Here is a 27,082-nt window from a genome sequence, read left to right as displayed (position 1 = left end):
TGGAAAGCACTTACTTGGCCCAGTTCCACAGTCCTTTCTCAAAGAGGTCCCTTTCACTAACCTGCCTTGGAGCTTTTAGTTGTTTGTTTTTATTGTGCAATATTGATGCATGTAGAACTTGTTTTAAAGATCTGCTTTCTTTAATATCTCATGTACTGCTTGCTTACAGAAATTCCAGTTAAAATTCTGCAGGGGGAAAAAGCCTCTAAATTCTTGATGATAAAACTTGTGGATGATTGGGGTTTTTTATTTTATTTTTTATGGCTTGCATGCTATTCTATCAACTATGCTGATGATGATCAAAGTATACATTGCCAATGAGCATTCTTAACATAGTAACTTCAATGATAGCTATTAAATACATACAAGAAGTGCGTATAAAAAGCATTTCAAACTGCAGGCATTTTTTTAAAAAAATGTGAGGAAAATCAGCTAAGATTACCACATATGCATGCAGTGTGACCTACACCTTTGTAGATAAGGGAGAATTGCCAGAGGGCAATCATGTACTCTTTTATAAATCTTATGTGGCCACTTGAAATGTTATCTGTTCTGGGGCTGCTGCTAAACAAGATGCAACTTTGTGTGTTATCTGTTATGGGGCTGCTGCTAAACGAGATGCAACTTTGTGTGCCTTGTGACTCAAAATAGATACTTGCTAGGCTTCAACTTTTTTTTAAAAAATCAATATTTATTTGATTCAGTGTTAGCATCTGTAGTTTTTACTTTTTACAATGATGATGACCTTTATTTTTGTGCAGTAGACTCTTATATCAAATACCATTTCATGCTTCTTTCTTAAAGGCCTATGCTAAGAAGGCAGCACTAAAAGGTGGTTTGGATAAGACTGTTAGTCTTCGAAAGGATTTGTCAGAGATGCATGAATGGATAACACAAGCTGAAGAAGAATACCTGGAGAGGGATTTTGAGTATAAAACACCAGATGAATTACAGAAAGCGGTTGAGGAACTGAAGGTAAAAGGCAGACTGAATTGTTTAATTTATGTCTGAAGCTCTTTTTTGAAGCCATCGCTGCACACAATCTGTTTGCTCATTTAAAAGAGTTGCTTTTTATATCTAGTTTGAAAATCTGAAATTTGAAGTGATAGGTGGCTTAAAGTAATTTGTTTCAATTTAGAGTCTGTTGAAAGATATTTAAATCTTCACAGTACTCTGTTGCTACAGGGTTTGGGTATGTTTGTTTTTTTCCCATTGCTTTATTGGATTTCAGATTCTTTGCAGTCTGAGCATTAATTTAATTAAGCAATAATTTCTGAAGAATCAGTTGTTAGCAGTAGTTAACCACTAGATAATTACTTGATAAATCAAGGTGAAATTGGTTTGATTGTTTAACTATTACATTAAATAGAGAGAGACTATCAATTAGGAATTGAATGCAGGTGTTGTGCATTTATGATTTATTAGTGTATACTCTAGATCAACTGCAAGACATGGGCTTGATGCAGAAATTTATGGTGTGGGTTATGCAAGAGATAATCATAATGGTCTCTCTGGCCTTAAAAAAAATCTCTTTGTTATGCAGAGGGTTTTATGGAAGTTTCGAAGCATGTACCCCTGTAGCAGAAGAGTTTTTCTTTACCAGCTGATCGAAAAGAAACCATGTAAATTCCTAAAGAAATCAAAATGGGACAACAGTGGTTTGCCGTGAATGAAATGTAACCCAATATTAAAAGTCAGCATATCCTATTGGGTCATAATTAATGTGTGGAAATATCTATATTACAATAGTCCATGGCACTTTAACGATATACTATCCATTGAAACAGGTGTGGTAAGAAAAATTATGTAAAATTTCCTAATGGGTCAGTTTCCCAGTGAAATGAAGACACAGTTTTTGGCCTAGCATAATACTTCATACAATTATAAGAGAATAAAATACCATTACTGAAGTCTGCGCACACAAAACATGCAATTTTTGACTAGATATAAACAGACTTGAATAATTGCCATTCCCTCCCTGACTTTGATCATATCGTGAATACAAATTCTAATGAACAAGACTTGTACTTACCCTGACAGTACTTCCACATTACTGGGCAAAAAGATATTCCCCAGCCTAACATGGCTCAAAGGAGAGGCAGGTAGGAAGGAAAGGTATACTCCCACCTGACCTATCCATTGGCACATGGAGGGGGCCCAGAGCATTGGGGGAAGCATCCAAAACCTCCTGAAAGGATGTTGTAGGAGATACGTTCCTCCTTTTGTGCTGAGACGCTCCAGGAGGAGTTCCTCTTGAACCTCCCACTGAGGTGGTGCAGATCTATACTACTCCAATAGGGTACAACTGAGCCCATAGGTCCCAGTCCTGAAAAGAATTATGCGGGTGTTTAGCTTTGAACATGTGAGTAGTTTCAAGACTCCACTGAGACTTATCACACGCTTACTGTTAAGCACATGCTTAAGTCTTTGCAGGATCAGTACCTCAATCTGGAGACATTTTGGGGCAGGGAACTGTTGTCTTACATATCTGTAAAGGATCCAGCACACTAATGGTACAATGTAAATAAACATTACCTTAGTATTTTTAGCAATGGCACAGTAATGTCTAAAAGTACCAGTCACAATCAGGACCCCGTTCTGCTGGGTGTTTTATAAGCCCCTAAGGAGAGACCTTACCTGCACTAAGGAGCTTCAATCTAATGAAAGTCAACTCATAACTAATGAGCGTAACAAGCAGTAGGAGAGAAAGAGAGCACAGATGAGGGTAAAAGTAATTAGTTGTTGTGATTATGTAGGCTAACAATGAGAGCAGCCTGGTGGTTAAATGTGGTTTAATTATTTTTAAAATTTCCTATTAAACTGTGGTCCTCTGTGATTGCCTAACATTTACTTTTCTTTGACCTTTCTCACTGGGATTGCTGCTCACTTCTTACTGCATCTTCCTCCTAAACCAAGCCATGTTCACACCTCAAGCCTTCCATGCTTCGCTGTTACTCCAGGCAGTGCTATTGCGTGAGGGATTCTCTCCCTACCTCCTCAGCTGATTCTGGGGATGGATGGGACAATCCAAAGAATGCTCACGCTGAAGCTTAAATTTGAAAATCAGCTGTGACATCACTGGAGTCCTAGACAGAAAATTGATTTTTTTTTTAAATCTCCCCAGCTGACTGTGCTCTGTTAAAGATGGTTAATTGAATTTATTTGGAAGTAACACAAAATATGTTTCAATCTGTAATTCGAAGTATTGCGGCATTGATGCCTGAAGCATTTTCTCAGCAAGTATATTATTGAAATTTTGTTTTCTCACTGCTCCAAAAGATTCAGTAGTTCTATATTGTGTAACACATTTATTTGTTGTTCATGATAAACTTGTATGTTGCCTCTAAAATGAAAACAAGATGAATCCATTTTCATTGCACTATCAAAGATGATATCAGGATGGTTGGGAATTACATCCTTGATTCTTCTTTCTTTCAACCTATGGAGAATCTTGATGCAGTTATTTGAACTCTGCTTTCTTCTCCACAACTCATGACCAAAGTCATGACCATCATTTACTTCTGTTTTGCAGAGAGCAAAAGAGGAGGCCACACAGAAAGAGGTGAAGGTGAAGCTACTCACAGACTCTGTGAATAATTTTATAGCAAGAGCTCCACCTGCAGCTCATGAGGCCTTAGAAAAGGAACTTGACATATTAATTACAAACTACCAGCGGCTCTGCAGCAGGCTAAATGGAAAGTGCAAAACTCTGGAGGTCAGCTGTTTTGTTGGTCTTTAATATTATAACTACTCAGATGGATTAGCAGATGATAAACTCTTATCTTTGTCCCCATTGCTACTGTCATGCTAAATAAACTGTGCTCGTATTAAGTTGATGTAAACATCGTTAACCACAGAATCACAGTAATTATCCTGATGGAGCACAGTTATATATTCGGCAATGTCTGGCTAAACACAGTGGAGAGTAACCTACCACAGAGATTTTAAACTTGGAAAGGATAGTCAGGTTTATGGAGTTTCGGAATGTTTTACTTACAGTGCCTTTGTTTAGGTAGATAGCTGAAGATGATATTAAAATAGCAGATTTTTAAATTTATCTGAGAATAACATAATTAAGATGGGATTTTATGTTTTAGCAGTCCGTTTTAAATTCTAGCATCTAGGCAATCCTCAACAATTGCATTCAATGTGGCTTAGAATCAAGTTGTGTCTAAAATATAGTTCAGTTGAAACTGATGAAAGTGTTGTTTCTCTGAAACATCATATTATTATTATTATTATTTGTTTTCAGTAAGGTATTTAAGAAAATTGCTAACCCATATAACTTTTTCTAGAATAAATCTTTAAATAAAATTTACATCTTAAAGGCTTAGAAGAAAATTGGAAACAAATATATATTGATTAAATAAAATATAGACATTTTCAAAATCAGAGTAACTGTGAGGATTCTATGAAAATCAACTTTTTTTTCACTAGACTCTCCTTACCTGCTACTGTGTTGGCCTTCTGTTGAAGGCACTAGGCACTTGAAAGCACTCCAGACATGCATGAAACTCTCATAGATGCCAATAAACTCTGGACAAACTGTGCTTTGAATGTATTGATTGAAAAATGTCTGATTGACTTTGCTTTTATCTACAATGACGTGATCAGTTTGTTTTTTAAAGAAGCGTGAAACTATTTAGGTACAAAATGGAAAACTTGTGATGAGCCCATTGATATCAATGTGGTTCTGTAAATGTGCAAAAATAATTTTGAGATCTGCTCGTTCAGGTTGGAGAAAGAATGTAGCATGTGGTATTATAGAGGGTATAGGATTCAACAGAGAACTTTGGAGGGAGACGACTCAGAGGGCAGACCTTATGTGGTGGGATTAATGCCAGGAAGAAGCAGCTACGATTTTTTTATAATTTTGATTTTCTATCTAAATGTACATTTTTTTCACCAGGAGGTATGGTCATGTTGGCGTGAGCTATTATCCTACTTGGATGCAGAAGAGAAATGGTTGAATGAGATGGAGCTGAAACTCAGGGCAACTGAAAATATCCAAGGAGGTGCAGAAGAGATCTCAGAGGCATTAGATGTAAGTGCTGGCTTAACTGATATAAAATATCAAGGCACATAATGCATTATACCAACAACATTTTGAAAAACCTTCCATTACATATGAAAGAAACCATAAATCTGCATAACTATTTGGGAAGATACAGACTATTTGAAAATCACAGGGTGCTACTTGATTCAACAAATCATAATTTGATTTTAATATGTGTGCATGTTTTATGCTGATAACTTCCATGTAAATGGAATAGAATAATCCCATGTGAAAATACTGATTTCTCAGTATGTTGTTGAGGATAAAACATAAACTCTTAGAAATCCTGGCCCCACTGAAGTCAATGGCAAAACCATCAATGATTTTAGTGGGGTCTGTATTTTATCCATAGGGTCTGGTCCTTTCAGTCTTTATTCATTATGTATGAAGGCAATGGGCTAGCTATGAATTATGTTTTGGTTTGTCTACATGAGGATAAAAGCCCTGCCGCATAGCCATGGCTGGTCCAGGTCAGTTAACTTGAGCTCACGTGGTTTGGGCAGTGGGGCTAAAAAGTGCTGTGTAATCATATGGGCTCAGGCTGGAGCCCTAGCTTTAGGACCCTCCACCCTCACGGGATCTACACAGCAATCTTTCAGCCTGGAGCCAAGCTCCACAACCTCGGGTCAGCTGATCCGGCCAGCTGCAGGGAGGATGCTATGATTTTATTTATATAATTTTGATTTTCTATTTCAATAGACATTTTTTCACCAAGAGGTATGGGCATGTTGGCATGAGCTATTGTCCTACTTGGATGCAGAGAATAAGTCGGCATTATTCATGTTTAAATTTAAGCAACTTTAAGGTTAAGTACTTTGCTAGACTTGAGGCATTAGTTGCAAAAGCATGATTTAAGTAATGCATAGTGAAGAGTACTTTGTGGCATAAATATGAAATTGTTTGATACTTTGATCTGATGTCTGCGCTTCAATGGTGTCTACGATGGAGGGTTTCTCTCTTACACGTGAATGAGAGATGAGTGCTCTTCAGACTTTTTCAGCTGGTCTGAGAAAAAGGAGAACAAATCATGATCTTTTTTTTTTTAGTCTTTGGAAAGCTTAATGCGACATCCAGAAGATAACCGCAATCAGATTCGGGAGCTGGCACAGACTTTAACTGATGGTGGAGTCTTGGATGAATTGATCACTGAGAAACTGGAGAAATTCAATACTCAATGGGAAGAGCTGCAACAGGAGGTATGTATAATAAATCATCCCACTATTTCATTCTTTTACCTTAAACAACTGGCACTCTAGCAGTTGACCTAATTTCCTAAAAATAAAATTAGCTTCCTAATTGCATAGGATATTTGAAAACAATAAGATATATCATTACTATGCTTCCTTGTATTGTTACCAAGCAGCACTTTACCTTAGAAACAAGGGAATTGCTTGGGTAGCCTTTACACTTCAAAATTCGTGTCCTCCCTTGAAAAATATCTGTGGTGAATTTAATATTCAAGAGCCCTATTCAGCACTTCTTACTCAGGCAAAACTCCCACTGGGAAGCCAACTGTTGTTTCAAAATTAAATGTCAAGTGTAATATTCTTTCACAAGTATATTTTCTGCCGAGCATGTCATAAAATGAGAACTCATGTCCATAAATAGCTTTGTAGGAAAACGTCAATAAAGCAAATATGTTTAACGTGAGCAGTGTGAAATTTGGGCATCTGACACAGTTCATAATGATTCTTTTTGATGTGGAAGTTGTTCAATCTACTTTGACTGAGACTGAATAATTATTACTAATTCTTTTACAAAACCTACTAAATTCTTTATGCTTTTTACTGAGAAATCTGTTCAAAACTATAGAGTGAGAGAGAGAGAGTATGTTTTAAAATCCTGTTGGTAGAAAAAATAAAATAAAAATCTTGCTCTGGTGTTGGCAGGAAATAGTTTAAATATTATTTCCATTGACAAAATAAGTTTCATTTTTTGAGCTAAGGTCTACATGGAACATGTAGTTTAGTTTGAAGGAAAATGTATTTATGAAAGTGTGGGGTATGTTTGTAATGGTAGCAGTGAAATAAGCAAGTGGTTGAGAGAGGTTTTTTGAAATCAAGAAGTAAGGTGAAAATCTTGTGACACCTGCTACTGTGGTTTCTTTTCACTGTCTGACATGAGTAGAAATGTAGGATAGCTAGTAAAAAAAAAAATTACAGGTAGTCACAGCTCTGTGTCACTTTCCAATGCCATCCCAGAGTGCTTATTTATCATTCTCATTTTGAAAAATACCAGAGTTGTGTAAATGAAGACTAGAAATATTTCCGGAATAGAAGTGGTGGCCTGACTTTATTATCCAATTGGACTGTGGCTATTATAATGGGGACTAGATTGCACTGGTTACTTTGGTGCTCTGCGAAGGTAAAATCATGGGATTATAAAAACATATCTTTAATTGTTCTTTATTGAGTGGATCAACCTTACTTTAAAGTAAATGCAAAACTTTGTTGGTGTCGAGGGGGGGAATCAATGAAAAGAAGTTGAATGTGTTGTACTAAGTGTGAGAGACAGTAAAAGAAAAACATGGGAAACTGCCTTTGCCATGAAAGGAAAATTAATTTTAACTTGCCAGTCTACAGTGTGCATCTGTGTTTTATTTGGGAGCTGAACTCTAAGGAGACTTGACTGATAGTAATTTGGGAGGTCATGTCAAATGACTTCAAGAAACTTGTAACATGAGGGTTTTGCACATGTAACCACTTGTGAGCCAGTGTGCTGATGCAACAGCACCCCCTTTGGTCAGACAGAGCATTGCACAGAGTTTACTTGATCTGGCAGGATGGTCCGTCAGCTCCTTTTGCCTGAGTCTGCATGGTAGTCCAATTCTGGGCTATGAAGTGGGTTAGTCTTGCTGAGGTGTGTGGGCTCTTCCCCTTATTCCTGTGGGATTTGGTACTGTCAGGATTTGGAAAACCCTTTAGTTTTTAAGCCTGAGGGATTGGTAGGGGAACCCAGGCTCCCCACTCCTTTTGGTTACAGATCAGGGCCCTTAAACCAGACAGGGGGAATCTGTCCTCAACAACTCCTCCTGGTGTACCCTGAGCTCCTTCCTACCTACCTTGGTTTCTGTTGGCTTCTCTAGCCTTTAGATCTGGTCATGCCTTCTCTGGTTGCTGGCCCATGTTTCCATTTCCAGTCTGCTTGCTCCTCTGGCAGCGGCCCCGCCCCTATGCTTCTCAGATGTTTTATTCTCCCAGCTGCTGTAAGGCTGCCAATAAGCCTTGGCTGAAAGTTCCTGCATTAATCCCTTGGCTGCCCGGCCAGCCTGAGGTACATACACCCCATGCCATCGCTGTTGATATTAATTGGGATTATGCAGGAGTATTTAGCAGGATGGGGAATGAACCCCGAATATCTTATTAGATTCTTTCTCACTTCCAAGTGAGAGCTTGAATTCTGATTTGTAATGCATTTGCTCCATTGCTATAAAAGTGTGGGAGAGTAAGGGAAACTTCATTTACTCCACCTAGTTTTTAATGGAATGATCTGAAATAGACTAAGTTATTTTGCAAACAAGAAAACAGGAGAAAACCTCTTCACTAATAAATAAATATATTCTCTAATTTTTGTCTTCTACTGTATCCGCTCTGATTGTATCATGGACAGCCAAACAAACCTATTTGCTGAGCTACAGAATCCACCTTTCAAGTCTCAAATCAAGCTGTTATGCTGAACTTTGGAAATATTGCTCCTTGAGGGTTTTCTGACCTCTGTCATAACTGATCAGTAGAGGATGGGTAATCATTTCCTTTCTCAGACTTTTCATTTTGTTTAAATCCATTGATATTAGCACTGATATGAAGCAGTTTTTTCTAATATAGTTTGGTCTAGATTTGTGTTTCTTTTAGTTTCCAATCGGCATTGGAATTTGATACTGTTTGTATGCTGATACTTACGGTTAATACAACTTTATGGTTCATAAACTGAGCAATCAGAATTTGGGGAATTCTAAACATAAAGGTTAAACTCTCCAACTTCGCTCAGGTCCCTTATGCATATAACCATAACAATGGTTGGTTCTTATTTCATTATAGCTGGAGCACATTGTAACATGTATAATTAAAGTACTTTAAGGATATGTCTACAGTGCAATAAAACACCCACAGCTGGCCTCTGTCAGCTGATATGGGGCTTGGTCTGTGGGCTATAAAATTGCAGTGTAGACGTTTGGGTCTGGAGTCTGGGCTCCAGCCCGAATATGTACACTGCAATTTTACAGCTCCATAGCCTGAGCCCTGTGAGTTTGAGTCAGTTGATAGGGGCCAGCTGCAGATGTTATATTGCACTTACCCTAAATATTTGCATTCATATCGTATAGGTTGAATTGACTATAAAACTTGAAAGAGTGGAAAATGAAGCCCTGGGTGTGAAAAAAATTAAATAAGGTATCATGCGTAGTTGCCAAGTTTTGTTCTGCTCCAGCTATTGTACTTTTTTTTTTTCAAATGTTCATACTTGAAAATAGTGAGTGTATATAACAGTAGATGTATGTGTGTGGTCAGAATAATCTGCTCTGAGCAGTGGCCATTTCTAGTTAATAGATCTTCACCAAACTTATCAAGGGGGAGATGAGTAGAGGAGTCTGAATAAGAAACTGGAAGGTAGCTGCCTAGGTCTCTGCTTGGAGTTGCTGAGGAAATAGGTGAATGGGGATTGGTGGTGCCGGAGCTACTGGGAGATGAGTGGTTGCTGGGGTTTCCTCGTAGCAGAGAACTTCTAGTGGGTAGATGGTGCTAGAGAGAGAAAAGGGCTTACTGTGAGGGAAGGTGGGGAATAGAAGGTGCTGTGGAGCTTGGACATTTTGGGGTGGCAAGTAGATGGTGGACGTTGGGGCAGGAGGCTTCTGGGTAATAGATGGGTGCTGGGACTGCCCGGGGCAGAAGGCAGCTGGGTGGTAGAAGGTGTTTGACTTTCTGGGCTGCAAAGGCTGGGACTGGGGAATGTGTGTTGGTGTGCAACTGGCTGCAAGGAGGATGGGTAGGGAGAGAGTGAGTGAGCTGGGTCTGATGTTGGGCTCGGATCCAGCAGAGGGAACAGAGAGATGAGACCCCTGTCTGCCTGCTCATAAAGTGCAACTGTGGCCTATATTGGCCAAAAAGGGGAACTGCCTGCATCTGTCATCTTCCTTCAGCTAAGGCAGATGGACAAGAATCCAGCTGAAATGTTAGAATGAATTAGAGGGCTGCCAAATGCATGGATATCATATAAGATACATGGCACTTGGCTTCCCTGATCATGTTTGTGTTCTCTGCTCAAAAGGCAGCAACTTGTTCCATATTTCCTGATGGCACAAGAAAATACATTGGAAAAGAATTCTTGAAGGCAACTGTATATGAGTTATAACAGTGATACATTTTCATTATGTCCCCCCCTCCCCCCGATGCTTAGAAATTCATTCATACTCAAGCACAGCAGGAATAAAGAGACTATGCAGTAAACTAAGGTTCAGGCAGAGGCCTCAACTATATTGAACTTAATCCTTAGGGGTTTAACTCCCCTCAGTGGCTAACTGGCACCGACAATATGGGTAGGCATAACAGGGTTACCCTGGGGGAGGCTTGGGGGGCTATAGCCACCCCCAAATTTGCCTTAACCCCTGTAGCCACCTCTTCCAGAGCTGGGCATCTGGCGAACAGCTGCTGCTCTCCAGCTGCCCAGCTCCTGGTGCTGTGGCAGTCTCCCCTTCTTTGGGAAGTTGATCCATGACTGGCATAGCTCTGGGGGAGCTCACCGGATGCTAGACATGGATGTGCCCGAGTGGGACTCTGCTGAGCGGGGGCAGGGAGCCTGCCTGTGCTGGTGTCTTTGGACCCGGATTGGGAGCTGTGACGGCCGCTGTACTGAACAAGCGTTCAGACTCCTGAGTGCTCGGGCTTAAAGAGACAGTGTGCTGACACTCTCACTCAGGCACACACGGTCTCCTTCAACACTGCCACCAACCCTTTCTCTCTGTCTGTCCTCCATCCCACATACACCCCCAGCACGCACACACACTCCCCCACTTACTCCCCAAAACACTCACACACTCTCTCTCTCTCCCTCACACATTCCCTCCTACACACACACAACCACACACACTCTCACAGAGCCCTCCACCCCCCAACACATACACTCACTCTTTCTCTCACATACAGTGTCCTGCGCTTTTGTTTGTATATATTTTGTTCTCCTTTTAAGGATAACCTAGATAAACACATGTTTAAGTGTGTATTGTTAAAAAAATAAATAAGTATGTGTGCCCACCAGATGTATAGCGCTACCCCTCCAATTTTCTGTCTAGCCCACATTAACCCCCTCCCCCAGGAAGAGGCTGGACCTGCCCTGGGCATAACCATAGGGGAAGACCAACCTTAGCCTAATGTAATCAGCACCATTACTAAAATCCCAGACCCCCCTAACTCCTATGAGGGTTTAGGATACAGTCCCCCTTTCTTCACCAGACTTTGCAGCCCACCCCTTCTACAAATAGTGTAAAACTCCTCCTGCTGATCTTACACTACCCCTCCTACTGGTTTATCAAGGATGTGCCCACCTTTCATCCAAAAACCCTGCACTGGACCCAGTAAAAGTTACGACAAATGTAGAGAGACACCTAATCAGATCACTATCCCTTACCAAGCCACTTTCCAGCAAAAAAACCCCACACTAACTGGGCCAATTTGGCAGTGAAGGAAAAATTCCTCGCCTGCCTCACAAAAGGCAAATGGCTGCCCTTTACCACCTCTGGTTGCTTGGTCTGGGTGTGGCTATTTATTCCAGGAAGCTAATTAGGCCCCTTCTGCTCCTTTCCAAGCAGCCAGTTCTGTTCTACCAATTTCTGTTGCCGGGGAGAAAAGTTCTCTCCCATCATGAGGGACCAAGGAGAAGAGAACATAGAGATAGCACCATCCCCACCTGTACAAGGATCCCTGCTGGTCCATCAAAGCTTTCCACCTTCCCCCACATGTTCAGACCAAGGAGGCATTTCTTTGATAGTGAAGTTTTCTTTTCCATTTATTTTAATAAAGAACATATTTTGTGACTTGCAGTCTGTTTATATATGTGTTCCGTAATGGGAACAGCTATCTGTCTGCCCTTTTTATTTTCGTCTCTGAGTTACTTAACTTCTGTATGAATTCAAGCCTATTCCTTAGGGATCTAGCTATATATTCTCCAGCTGCTGTATCACCACTGAAAGAACAAAAGTGGGACTGCTCCAAGTTCTATCAATATAGGGAGTAGTGTCTTCAGGTTGTCTTACGGTTGGAGGGGATGGGACACTATTCTGTCTTCATGATACTTAAACCATGAATAATAAATCAATTTCTCATGCCAATTGTAGGGCTTTGGAGATTTACTTATGAAGAGGTAGTGTGCAATGCCAGACTTCCAGAGAGGGTCTTGACCAATCTGTAGATAAAAGATATGAAAAAAAAGAGACTGTCATACTAATACTTTCATTTTAAGTGAAGAGGAAAAATTGTTTCAAAAGTGTTACAGTTGCAGTCAACTTTTAGTCTTCTTGTATTTAACTATCAAGCTTCCTCTTCCTGATTAAAACTGGAGGGTCTCACATTTAACAAACTATCAACTGTGAAAACTGTATCTGAAGATTAAAAAAAAATCATAGTAATCCAATAGAAAAGTTACTTTACTCAAATTAGAGAGACAAGGTGGGTGAAGTTAATGTCTTTATTTTGACCAACTTCTGTTGGTGAGAGAGACAAGTTTTCAAGCTACACAAAGCTCTTCTTCAGATCTGGGAAAGGTATTCAGAGCGTCACAGCTACATACAAGATTGAACAGATAGACTATCAGCTACTTATGCTAATCTAAGTGTCCATTCACCAACCTCGTCCCCCAATATACTGGGACCTACAAGACTACAACAACACTTTTCTCAAGTTACTCAGTCATACTGTTTACTTGTCCTAATAGTTATCTTACCTTTTCTCCCAGAACAAAATTCACTTTTTGAAATGTTTGACTAGAGAAACCAGTTTTGCATTCCTTGCTATGAAGATTCCTGGAAATTGAATTTTCACTCCTCTCTGTACCCTCAAATTGTGCTTCCAGGATCATGCAATGTCCTTGCAGAATAATGCATTCCAGGCACAAAGTAACAAATCTATTCAAGGTTACTGTATTTTGAACTGGCTATCTAAACCAGGTCTCGCTATTTACTTTATTTGAATAATTGTGCAGGTAATGTACAATAATCTCATTGTGAGCAAAAACTTATCAGTGAAATATTTACTCTGTTAATTGAGCAAACAAACCAACCTATTGCAATATGACTGGTTCGTGAGAAGAAACTGTGCTGCTACTGAGTGGGAGAGATTTCTCTTCAGAGGCGGATACTGTTGTTATCTTTGTATTCCTTCTCTTCTGTAGTTATCAGAGGAAGACGGTGTGTTTAGTTTTCCCTTTGATTGTGTTGGGCATGATGAATAAGCAATATGCATACCCACTGTTGCCTTTTTAAGTGACTGATTCACATATAGCCATGTGGAAATGTGTAATACTGGTGCCCAGAGAACTTGAAGTGCTGCAAGCAGCTGTCATGACATTCCTGTAACTTTGAAAGTGTCTTGTAGCCCACCCAACACATTTGTTAGAAAGTGAGGAAAAACTTCCATAAAGCTGGGAAAAGATGTTTGAATTTAGATTTGCGCTGTGTTGAATGGAAGTTTATTCTTGAGGGCCAACCCCTTTTCCCCATCAAGATTCCCTTTTTTAACACTCCCCAATCTCCCTCCCTGCCACCCATTTTTCCAAACTCTGTGCTATATTTATTCATTCCATTCATTCATTCAATCAATCTTTTGTTCTTCTCTTGTGGTGAGTGGGGATATCCTTCCTGCCGCCCACCCTCTCATTATCTCTTCACGGACTGCTAACTTGGCTCCTCTTCTGACTTTTGGAGAACTGGCAATATCAGCCTCATTCTGTGCAGTAATAATCCCCAGGACAGCAGTTTGCCCTTCTTGCAATATCTGTCAGTTTTGGAACACAGAATGAATAAACATGTCTATCACCATGGAACCAAGAGGTCAGGGGTATTTTTTTTTTTAATTCCAGACAATTGTATTTTGTAGCCCCTTAGCTCAAAAATAGTGTAAGAAATATTGCTAAAGTTTCTAATAGAATTACTTCTGGCATGAGGGCATGGAAAATATCAGCCCAAAGTTGACTTTCAAAATGTTGAAAGCATGTGAAAATTGTGTTTATAATGAAAGTCCCAAAATAACCTTATCTATTCCCAGACAAAAACTAAGTTAAAATTTAGTTAAGGTTCAGAAAAAAGAAAAGGAGTACTTGTGGCACCTTAGAGACTAACCAATTTATTTGAGCATTGGTCAAACTGGACAGTCTCTACGTAAAAGAATAAATGGACACAAATCAGATGTCAAGAATTATAACATTCATAAACCAGTCGGAGAACACTTCAATCTCTCTGGTCACGCGATCACAGACATGAAGGTCGCTATCTTAAAACAAAAAAACTTCAAATCCAGACTCCAGCGAGAAACTGCTGAATTGGAATTCATTTGCAAATTGGATACTATTAATTTAGGCTTAAATAGAGACTTGGAGTGGCTAAGTCATTATGCAAGGTAGCCTGTTTCCTCTTGTTTTTTCCTACCCCCCCCCCAGATGTTCTGGTTTAACTTGGATTTTAACTTGAAGAGTGGTCAGTTTGGATGAGCTATTACCAGCAGGAGAGTGAGTTTGTGTGTGTATGGGGGTGGGGGGGATGTGAGAACCTGGATTTATGCAGGAAATAGCCCAGCTTGATTGTCATGCACATTGTGTAAAGAGTTGTCACTTTGGATGGGCTATCACCAGCAGGAGAGTGAATTTGTGTGGGGGGGTGGAGGGTGAGAAAACCTGGATTTGTGCTGGAAATCACTTTAGATAAGCTATTACCAGCAGGACAGTGGGGTGGGAATAGGTATTGTTTCATATTCTCTGTGTATATATAAAGCCTGCTGCAGTTTCCACGATATGCATCTGAGGAAGTGAGCTGTAGCTCACGAAAGCTTATGCTCTAATAAATTGGTTAGTCTCTAAGGTGCCACAAGTCCTCCTTTTCTTTTTACATTGATCTCAGTTATTTCTGTACTACAAAGTAACAATTTTATGCTAAAGCATTTTAAAAATCTAGAAAATGGCCATTGAGACTGTCAGAAAAATTCAGTAATTAACATGTTTCTGTTTTCATTCTGCAGTTTCCTAAAAGCATAATTTTTTGCTTTTATTTTTCTTGACAGTTGTCAAAATTTCTCTAGGTCACAAATATCTAAGCAGTTGGTGCTTGCCCTGAAACTTCCCATTTACCAATAAACTGTTGGAGATGTTGCTTTACATATTGGAGCCCTCAGCTTTATTGTCTGATCTGATAGTAGGGCTAGAGCCTCTTGTTTTGCTCTCAAACCTATTTATATACTGTGGTGCTGAACCATTCATTTGTGCTGGATGTTCTTCCACCTAAAGGAAAGTGTAGTTCAGCTTAAAAAACTAACACACGCAATGAACATATTTAATTTCTTCACTATCTTGCTATATGTAAAAGACATTTTTCAAATGTTAGCTAATTTTCTTGCACTTGTGGCCACTGTTGATCTCAAGTTCATAGCTTGGCAATACACTTCCCTGTATGTATGCTGGCTGTTCCTAGGCCACTATTCCTAAGCAAAAGGTTACAGCCCAACCTAGCAACAAGTTTCCCAGCATTAGAGAGCACACAGATTGTGTGAAATCCTACTGTATAGCAAAGTACGTGGTGCTCTCAAATGGTAGCCACTGTGAGCTAGATTTTCAAAAGAGCCTAGGGGCAGATTTAAGTGCCCAGCACCTACAGTTAGGATGGATTTTCAGAAGAGCTCAGCCCCCCATTTACATACCTTAAGAACCACAACCTCATTTCTGTCCCGACAGAGGTGAAACAATGTAGTATTAAAAAAAATTAGAAAATATTGCACAATGTTATTTCTGCAGTTTGGTTTAAGGAACATATAAATAACGTTTCATGTATAATACATCTGTCATCCTGGTCCTGAAACGTAGCTTCTATGCTGGGGGATAAACTAAGTAGTTCTATTATTTATTAAATTAAGTTATTGTATTCTAATACATATTGCTATAATTTGTTAAAAGGAGACATTTGCATATTTTAATATAACTTGTTCCCACTTTAACTTTAAAATAGAAATCTCTTTCTTTACCAGCTTACTTTGTTTTCATCTTATGTGGAGTGGTTGGTTATTCTGTAGAATTTGAGTTCAGGAAAGGTGGAACTTCTTAAGGTATTTAGAGAGATGAAGTAGTGTGTGGGAATGGTAATGCAGGTTTTATTTTAGGACTGCCAGCCTGGAGAGTGTCCTTTTAAAGTAGTGTTTTTGAGTGTTTTATTTTTCACTGATGCACACACCTTGAAAAATCTAGATCATGTTTTTAGATTGTCCTAGTTGTTATAGTTAATAAATTTCACTGCAGTTTATTTACTCCCAGTAATAATACTAATATAGTGCCAAGGAGCCTCAGTCATGGCCCAGGACCCCATTGTATACAATCCAGTATAGCACCTCTGTCCCCCTATGTTTATAATCTAAGTACAGTACATAACAAATTTGGATGATGGCTATTCTTTTAGCATCTGAAACCTGAAGTGAAATCTTATGCACACGTGAGCACACAATGTCGGGGGGAACACCACTGCCAGCTGGCTTTTCTAGCTATTACTTTATGGTCCTCATTTTCAGTCACTGTTTTTATAAATGATAGATGTTGACAGTTTTCAAAACTGAACTTACCCTTTTTAATAAAAGACAGATTAGGGTTCTAAGAATTTGATGTCTCTTTCCAGAAAATGTCCATATTCACATTGACTATAAGAGAAAGTTAAAACCTCAAAGCAGATGAAAGTAAAAGTCATGAAAGTAGCAAAGTCTAGTGGTACATTATGAAGTAACATTGCTTCAGTAATTCATTTTCTGATGTAAAGTGGATTATCTAAGCACTATACCCAGATGTACAGACATACTTTTCTTAACCTGCCTACTGTATTTTTTTAACATTAGCTTTAATAAAAAAATGTAATCTGCTCTTACTTTAGTACCTCAGGTGCTTCCATTAACATTGACAGCATGGATCCAACCTGCAAAGCTTTTCTGTTCCACAGAAAATTCCTAAAACTGGCAACCACAGGGCTGTTATCTAAGAAGCTGTTTAGAAATAGTACAAAGCATCTTACAAACACCCAAAATAGTAAATACTGATAGGGTACTCTATCCTTTCACTATTAACATCAGCCAATGAGAGTGTTCAGAATAATAACTCTCTGACTGACTGAAAGTAAGGACCTGAAAAGACCAGCATTCCACTTAGAATATATTATTACCACAGACACACAAAACACTAGCTGATTCTCTGATAGATATTTCAAACCTTTTTGACAAAAGACATTGGGTCCTAAAAACTGAAGGTAGCTATGAAGTCAGAATAAAATGCAACTATCCCTTGCTCAGCAAACAAATCTGTATTTGGTGTGAATACCCACATCCCATGACCAGACAACATGATAGTCCACCCCCAGCGCCGTCTTACTTCTCCTTTAATTCATAATTTACAAGGAAAGTTAGTCACTATTATATTATGGGTAGCAATGTGGCTGGACTTCTACACAAAAAAGCTAATGATCCCAAACAAAGACTGGTATCATTGTTTGTCTCTTTTTGTAGCATGGTATGGAAAAGATTAGGCCCCATTGTACTAGGCACTGAAGAAATATAAAGCAAAGGGATGGGGTCCTTGCCTTCAAGAGTTTACAATCTAAATTCAGGTTTCAGATTAGCAGCTGTGTTAGTCTGTATCCGCAAAAAGAAAAGGAGGACTTGTGGCACCTTAGAGACTAACAAATTTATTTGAGCATAAGCTATTGTGAGCTTATGCTCAAATAAATTTGTTAGTCTCTAAGGTGCCACAAGTCCTCCTTTTTTTTAATCTAAATTCAATATGGGAGACTACAAGTGGATATAACAAACAGATAGTGGGAAGCACAAGGTAATGGGGAGATAATTACAAACAGTATAATAAGCACCAGTCACAGCTTACCAGCTGATTTATCAAGTGTTTTGAATGCATAATGGCATAAATGGGTTGTTGGGGAAGATTTGAAGGAGTGCTTTTCTCAAAATTTGACAAGCACCATTGTACTTTCTCCCATGCTACCTCTTATGCATGGAAGGAGTTCCCCTGGGCCATTTACTGCCCTTTAATATTTCCTTAAAATGCAGTTTTGGCTTGATGCTTACAAAACACTTGAGAATGATTAACCAGCTGGGGTCCACATTTCTACAAGTAGAAGAGATTATATAGGATGAGGATAGACCATGAAGGGCATTAAAAATGAAGACAAGGATACAATCCTCCTTTCAGAGTTAGCATTCAGTCCCTACTCCACGAAACTTTATATTTCAGATGTGAGAGTTCCTTCTCCAGAGATCTTTTATTCCTCTCACTTGCTGGAATGGATTATCTTGGATTGTGATGACAGTAACCCCATTCTGAGTAAACAAAATCTCTTGAACTATATAATGAGATCAGGAGGCCCATCAGGCTCCAGTGTGGAACACTGCATCAGGGAGGATGGTTTTATTTTACAGTTTTGCTGTCTCCTCCTCACTATAGCTTTGGCTTTTAGGGATCCTTCAAACCTTAGAGTTTTTCTGAATGGGTGGCAAAAAGAGGCGAAATTTATCTTACAAAAAGGTGGTTGTGAAAAAGTCAGGAGTACTAATTTATGCTGCAGCCTATGTTTATGAGAAGAAAATATTGCGACTAATTTTCAATGAATTATGTATGTGTTTGTTTATTTGCTGTTGTCTTTAGGCTGTGAGAAGACAAAAGGTTCTTGAACAGAGTATCCAGTCTGCCCAGGAAATTGACAAAACCCTTCGCTTGATCCAAGAGTCTCTTGCCTTCATTGACAGACAATTAACAACCTACATTGCAGAGAGAGTTGATGCTGCACAAGTCCCTCAGGAAGCACAAGTAAGTTACATGTGGGTTAATAGTCTTGAACTGATTTGTTGATCACAATGGATTTCTGAATCACTGAAGAGTGATGGGCTTTCTGTCTCTCTTTTTTTAAAATAAGAGGTTTAGAATTTTTGCAATGCTCTAAATTAAAAAGACGGACTTGCAACGGGTTTTTATAACACACTACATTTGAAAGGACAAGTAAATTTTAGATAGAAGTATTACTTAAAGGGGTTGTTTATGTACCAATAAAATCTTACTTTCAACTTTTTTACCTGTGCCTCTCCAGATGATTTAAAGGACCTTAAATGCCATGGAAGATTATACAGTAACATTAAAATGGCAATGAAAAACAAAATGTGGCTCTTTAAAATCCAAACTTTCTTATGCCAGAGTTTACTCATCTGCTTCTTCCTACTTTTAGTTGGTTTATTTGTAAAGCCAATTAGATGGCATATGGATTGCTATTGAATTATCTAATCACAGGTACTGTGGTTAATTGTTACTTTGATTTACATAAATATCCTTACATTTTTGTTCTTCAATTTAGGCAAGTTTAAAAGAAAATCATCCTTTCCTTTCCCTCCTACAACTTATTTGTTCAGGCTTTGAATCTAGAGCACGTTTACCATATGTGACACCAGTTTGTACTTTTTACCTATTTTCACTGTCACATCTATCCATGGTCTTGTTTAAAAACAAAACAAAAAAATTAAGCTGAAATAAAGCTTGCTATTTCTAATACCAAAGTATTCAAGTTGTACTATAGGAAATCCAATAGCTTTTCAGGTAATTAGATATTAAATAAAAAGTATAGACAATATCAGGAGAAAATAATATGGAAAAGTATCTATGGATTGTAGGGATTTGTAAGGCTACTGCCAACTGCATTTGCTTTTGGAAATAGTGATTCCTAAATACAGATGTCTGGCAGGTAGAAGCTTGAAGAGTTGGTCTCAGATATAGACAAAAATGGTCCAAAGACATTGTGGGCCTGATTTCAGAAGTACGGAGCTCCCACTGAAGTCAAAGGGAGTTTGCAGTTCCGCCACAACTCTGGAAATCCGGTCCTGTGTCTTTTATATTAAAAATAATTTCAAAAGTTAAAAATTCCATCAAAAATTATTTATAATTTAAAGCAAAAACCAAATATTTAGACCATACCAGGCCTTATTCTGCCCTCAGCCTAATTTTACACTGTTATAGTTACTGACTCTAGTTGAGTTGTTCCCATCTTACACCAGTGTAAGAGTGGAGTCCAGCTTAGATGATTTACTCCTCATGTATCAAATTTCAGTCCTAAACTATTTACCCATTGTCCCTTTAATTTTTTTGTTCTTCCTCCTCAAACTTTGATCAACAGAGAGTATTATTTGGTAACTCAGGGCTTAAACCGGCCTCCGTCAAGGTAGCATTGGTATGATTTTCATCTTCTAAATTTATCTCTCTAAAGATTAGCAGTTTAGGAAACATTCAGTACAGTCCGCTTGATATTGCTGCTTATGGACCTTTTCAAAAATATGCTCTGATCAAAATAAATTGTGATTTATACATCCTTTACAAACTGGCACAGATACATCCACAGATGTAGTATTGATGGTGATTCAGGTTTTATATAAGAAGCAATATTTCAGTACTTTAACCATTGAATCAGGGTAACACTCAACCAACCAAAATTTAAGCTGGAATATTTTTGGATACATGGGCAAACTCATTTCTCTTTCTCCAAAAAAATTGTGTTGCACATGGATTTATTGCCTCTTGTCTGATGTTGAATTCACCTAATTGTAATAGGTGTGAAATCAAACAACACAGAATTTGTTGAATCTTTTCCCTTCACAATTTTATTTTAAGATTCAGGTAAAGTCTTTTGTGGAAACCAAGTTCTCATCAGAACAGATTAAGCTCAAATATTACTGTTCTCTGAAGCTCAGTCTGAAGTTCCTGAAAATGTACAATGCATTTTAAATGGGTAAATTATCCTGATTCATTCCACCAGTGGCAGGGCTAAGATACTGGCTCATCTACTGAGGAGTATCTGCTGGCACACCTCCCACAAAGAGATCAGAGCTTTTTCTTCATGATAGAACTCCCATGTCAAAGTAGTGGCTGTCCTGCTACCTGCCTTTCATAGAATCATAGAATATCAGGGTTGGAAGGGATCTCAGGAGGTCATCTAGTCCAACCCCCTGCTCAAAGCAGGATCAATCCCCAACTAAATCATCCCAGCCAGGGCTTTGTCAAGCCTGACCTTAAAAACTTCTAAGGAAGGAGATTCCACGACCTCCCTAGGTAACGCATTCCAGTGTTTCACCACCCTACTAGTGAAAAAGTTTTTCCTAATATCCAACCTAAACCTCCCCCACTGCAACTTGAGACCATTACTTCTCATTCTGTCATCTGCTACCACTGAGAACAGTCTAGATCCATCCTCTTTGGAACCCCCTTTCAGGTAGTTGAAAGCAGCTATCAAATCCCTCCTCGTTCTTCTCTTCTGCAGGCTAAACAATCCCAGCTCCCTCAGCCTCTCCTCATAAGTCATGTCTTCCAGTCCCCTAATCATTTTTGTTGCCCTCCGCTGGACTCTTTCCAATTTTTCCATATCCTTCTTGTAGTGTGGGGCTCAAAACAGGACACAGTACTCCAGATGATGGGACCTAGACAAATTGGAGGATTGGGCCAAAAGAAATCTGATGAGGTTCAATAAGGATAAGTGCAGGGTCCTGCACTTAGGACGGAAGAACCCAATGCACAGCTACAGACTAGGGACTGAATGGCTAGGCAGCAGTTCTGCGGAAAAGGACCTAGGGGTGACAGTGGACGAGAAGCTGGATATGAGTCAGCAGTGTGCTCTTGTTGCCAAGAAGGCCAATGGCATTTTGGGATGTATAAGTAGGGGCATAGCGAGCAGACCGAGGGACGTGATCGTCCCCCTCTATTCGACATTGGTGAGGCCTCATCTGGAGTACTGTGTCCAGTTTTGGGCCCCACACTACAAGAAGGATGTGGATAAATTGGAGAGAGTCCAGCGAAGGGCAACAAAAATGATTAGGGGACTGGAACACATGAGTTATGAGGAGAGGCTGAGGGAGCTGGGATTGTTTAGCCTGCAGAAGAGAAGAATGAGGGGGGATTTGATAGCTGCTTTCAACTACCTGAGAGGTGGTTCCAGAGAGGATGGTTCTAGACTATTCTCAGTGGTAGAAGAGGACAGGACAAGGAGTAATGGTCTCAAGTTGCAGTGGGGGAGGTGTAGGTTGGATATTAGGAAAAACTTTTTCACTAGGAGGGTGGTGAAACACTGGAATGCATTACCTAGGGAGGTGGTAGAATCTCCTTCCTTAGAAGTTTTTAAGGTCAGGCTTGACAAAGCCCTGGCTGGGATGATTTAATTGGGGATTGATCCTGCTTTGAGCAGGGGGTTGGACTAGATGACCTCCTGAGGTCCCTTCCAACCCTGATATTCTATGATTCTATGAGACCTCACCTTTAGAGTGAATGCCATTCTTTTTCCAGGGAAGGGGATAATTCATTTGTGATGGTTAATCAAACCCAGAGACTATAAAATAAATTCTTCAGTAAAGTATGTTGCACTCCTAGAAGAATAGAAGGAATTTTAATCAGAAAGATGTCAAATCCAGGGCTGAAATTGAGAGGAAATGAAGTGAAATGCAGCTCCTCTTGTTAAACTAAAGTGATTACTTTGATACATGTAGAGAGATGGCAAAAGAAAAGGGGAGTTTTCAGTGTTAAATATGCGCTATTTTAGCCCTGCTTTGGATCACCTTTTGAATACATATTCCATGTGCTTCTTACTCCACCATGTGGCACTGAGAATTTAATGCTACAGAACTATTGCCGGGTAACAGACTACTTGCTGCCTGTCTCTCTCCACCTGCCACTGAAGATAATGTATTCAAACACAGTAGCCTAACCACTGCCATTCAAAGAAATTAATGGGTTCAGATGCCTGTAAAGCAAAGTGATAAAACCATGTGTTGAAAGAGAATAAAATAAGACAAATCTTAAAAAAATATATTCATAAAGGAGAAGTCATATCTGTGTATGCTTGACCTCACTATTCCACAATGACCTCTTTTTAATCTACATGAATATACAAAGGTTGTGCAATTATTAAAATCATTACTATGGAAATTTTCTCACCCTTTATTTTTACAAACACTCTTTCATTATATTTTTTATTTGAAGTACATGGAGTTTTTAAAGTTGTGCTATTACAAAAAGAAAAAAAAATCTATTGCAAATATAAAATTTGTGTGCTACTTAAATTACTCATTCTGTAATAAACAGTCTACTTACTGTGAAAGAAATTTAAAAAAAATAGTTATGTGCTGCAAACTAATTTCTAGGTTTTTTTCCAGTTGGCATTTTTTTATTATATAAACCAGTTCCATAACACTTATAGCATTTTTTTTTATTCCTCAGTTTATGATGTTACTTTGAACTTTTCTTGTTAAAGTCCAATTATTAGTGTAGGCTCCAGTCCTCCTAGTGTAGGCCCCAGTCCTCCAAAGACTTACATTATTGCATAAGTTTGTGCTCATAGTTCCACTGAAGTCTGTGTGTTTTAACTAACTGGTTGCATGTTTTTTAATGCTAAAATTTTAGGTTTGGTTTAAAAGAATTTTAAAAGAATTTTCCAGATAATTAAAGATATGGCATTGTATAAATGCTTAGCTTTTTTCATAGTACACATTCTGTTTAGTTCAAGAAGCAGCATGGCTTTTTATGGTGTGTGAAAGAAGCATCTTCCTGGGCTCAGCTAAACATTGCAAATATCTTAGAATAGGCTTTTGTCTGTTTTTTCTGCTGTGCACTTGTCTAAAATGCAGTGCTAAGGACAAATGATCTACATAAAATTACTTAGTAAATGAAAGAGAGGCAATAAATATCATATATTGCTTTTCTACTATTGCCCCTTCACATTCTGAAAGAGTAATATTTAAGTAATCATACTTGTATGTTGGTATGCATTAAACTTCTGATTACATCTTAAGTGAGAGTGGTTATTCATATGTTGTTAAAATACCCTTGTGCCTTGTACTGGAGCAATGCTAATGTGATGCCTTAATAGCCAAAGTTGTTGAGTTATATGACATCTCACTTAATGAGGAACACAACATGCTACACATCGTTGACTACAGAGTCAGTGACTTAGGATAAAGAATTCACAATGGTGTATGCAGCTGATAATGTTAAAGACATTAATACTTTTTTCATGTTCAAAACATGGAGACTTATTTTATTGAGTTCTCTATGGAACATTAGTACTCAAAAGGGAGCAGCTGATCTAAACATCATTCTGAAATCCAAACTCAGACTTTATCTGAGTAATTTGAATTTCTGCTCAGAATTCTGTTGTTCTATATAGATTCTTATATTGTCCTTATCACCTGTGACAAAGCTCTGCCCTTGTCTCCATGTGTCCTGCATTTCCTGGCGGATTTCGCTAGCCTCAGAGGCTCACTGTGACCCTCCACATAGCCCTTCTCTCTCTAGAGGCAAGGGTCACAGCTTACTGAGCCATTTTCATTATAAGCCAGCAAGGGGGATGAAGAGAAGCAACCCTCCCTCACACAGTGTCTGTTGTCTCCCCTCCTCTCTCCCCCCTCCCCCTCCAATTAATCACTGAGACTGGGAGAAGAGCCTAGGCCCGCCCTCTACTCTGGGCTCCAGCCCAGGGACCCTAATAGTAGCAGCTATGGTAGCTGACTTTTTGGAAATAGGACATATACAATTCCCTGGGCCACTTCCCCACAGCAGCCCTCACTCAATATTTCCTTCACTGTTACCTCAAGGCCTCCTTCCTTGCACCTGATATGGATTTGTACAGCTTAGCTCCTCCTACAGCTCCTGACACACACAACCTACTGGGAAGCTTTTAACTCGTTCCAGCCAGCCCTTGATTGGCTTCAGGTGTCCCAATTAACCTAGCTATCTCCACTGCTTTCCAGAAGGATCTTAATTGGCCCCAGGCATCTTGATTAACCTGGAGCAACTGCCATTTGGTTACTATGGTACCAGGGATTTGTTTATCCTGGGGCTAACATACCTGTTCCTCACTACTTTACTATAGCCTTGCCCCGTCACACACCATAGTATCTGTATGCCTTACAGTAGTGTATTAAGCGATGTGACTGACATCAGTCATGTGTGGTTTGTTCTTTCTGTCAGCTTCACAGAGGAATAGGTCTGTGTGCAGGTAGTGTTTTGTTTTGATACGGTTTTATTTGGGTTTTTTTTTTAAAACACATGTTGCTATGTGTTTGTGTTAGAGAAAGCACATTCGAAGCCGTGCACCTTGCACTTGAAGTGAAAGACAGTGAATTAGTGGTGGTCCTTAGTTCCTGTGGGAGTTTGTGTCATCGTCGGACTGGCCCCCCCAAAAAGCAGAAGGGTAGAAAATGCGCTATGTTGCATTTCCATTTTTTATTTGTAATTTACATAAATTTCCACTTCTATATAAATTATAAGCATAGAGTATAATCTGCTGTTAGATCAATCTGTGGAGGAAAATGTTTAGCTTAGGGTTTAGTATAGAAGCTGTCAAGCCAAGGCAGGCACAACCTGCCTTGATTCATTCATGTTTGAGTAGTCCTTGAGGAGTACCTTTTCCTGAATCTCACTCTCACTTGGATTTATAGATGTGACTGCAAGTTTGAAATTAGCTATGTTGTCTACTGACTAATGCTGAAGTCCAGTGAAAAGACACTAGAAAGTATAGAGAGTATGATTAAACAGGGCTCAGAACTAAAATACTTAACACGCCAGCTACTATGAAAAGGTGTAAGTAACTTCAATCAATCCCATCATATATTGCTGTTTGGGAAGGAGGAATCCATTTAAACTGTGAAAGATGCCTGCTAGCCTTTCTTACTTGCTATCTGTTTTTATTAGAGCTGTGATGGAACAGTTTTTCATCAAAAATGTTGATTTGACAGAATCAAAACATAAGGGGGGGGTGAGGGGGGGTGTCAATTCTGTCAAAACTTTAAACAGAAACCAAGCAGGCTAGCTTCTCTGCTGCCCCTGTCACTGACTGGCTACCTGGCCAGCTTGCCACTGTCCAGTTCCCCAACATTACATTATGACATGAGGTGTCATTTTTTTCATTTATATTATTTTATTTTATATTGCTTTGTATTATATTTATTTTATATTTTTATTTTACTTTAATTTATATTATTTTCATTATACGAATTAGAGTGGGAAATTACCAACCGAGTTGCCAATTAGGATACCAATTACAAATAACCAGTTGGCATATCAATTACCAGTGAGCAAACAAAGTTCTAGTTACCAAACCTATTACCCATATAAATATTAATTACCAACTACCAGTTAGAATACAAATAACTAATAACAAATTAGAATACCAATCACAATTATTTTTTTCATTTTATAATACATATTCAAAATAATTATTAAATGCTCATTTTAAAATAATATAGTCAAAACATTTTGACTGTTATATTATGTCATGTTATAATTTAATGGTCAAAATGTTTAGACTTTTATATTCTATTATAAATTATTATGGAATGCACTATAACCTGTGTCTAGTCAATACATTTGAAATGAAAACTTTAGATAAAGCCAAAAGGAAGGGTCTTGTCCGTTTTTCTAACATATAATTTTGAAATTTAGTTTCACAAGAAATATCAAAATTTTGATATTTTCTGATTTGGAACAGGGAAAAAAATAAAAATTTCAGCTTGTCCTGCAGAATGGGAATTCTGGGGTCTGGTTAAAAATAAATAACTTTTCCACATGCTTTAATAGATCTTAAACCATGAGGATTTTTTTTTAAATCTAAATTTAGAGTTACCACCTTTCAGGGTAACTGCACCTGTATTTCCTCCTTTTTTCAACCAAGGGCACTCACTCTCGACTCCCAGCTCCTCAAGTCATCACTTCTCTTGGACAGAGACCTGTGGCTATTTTCCTCCTGACTGCATGCTAAGGCTGCACAGCTCCCTG

General features: G+C 38.8%; 1 protein-coding gene across 11 annotated transcripts in view; it reads left to right on the top strand.

Annotated features, from left to right (window-relative positions):
• DMD (dystrophin) overlaps positions 1–27,082 on the top strand; it is a 1,937,833-nt gene that overhangs the window by 753,362 nt on the left and 1,157,389 nt on the right. For all 11 annotated transcript variants that reach the window (XM_073357918.2, XM_073357898.2, XM_073357881.2 and 8 more), the window contains exons 26-30: positions 805–975; positions 3,533–3,715; positions 4,910–5,044; positions 6,103–6,252; positions 18,932–19,093. In XM_073357918.2, coding sequence (XP_073214019.2) covers positions 805–975; positions 3,533–3,715; positions 4,910–5,044; positions 6,103–6,252; positions 18,932–19,093 — 801 coding nt within the window. The remainder of the gene's footprint in view (positions 1–804; positions 976–3,532; positions 3,716–4,909; positions 5,045–6,102; positions 6,253–18,931; positions 19,094–27,082) is intronic.

This window comes from Lepidochelys kempii, chromosome 1, assembly GCF_965140285.1.
Source record: "Lepidochelys kempii isolate rLepKem1 chromosome 1, rLepKem1.hap1, whole genome shotgun sequence".
Taxonomy (NCBI): domain Eukaryota; kingdom Metazoa; phylum Chordata; order Testudines; family Cheloniidae; genus Lepidochelys; species Lepidochelys kempii.
Note: the sequence above shows the minus strand (reverse complement) of the source record. Positions and strands in the feature narration are given on the sequence as shown.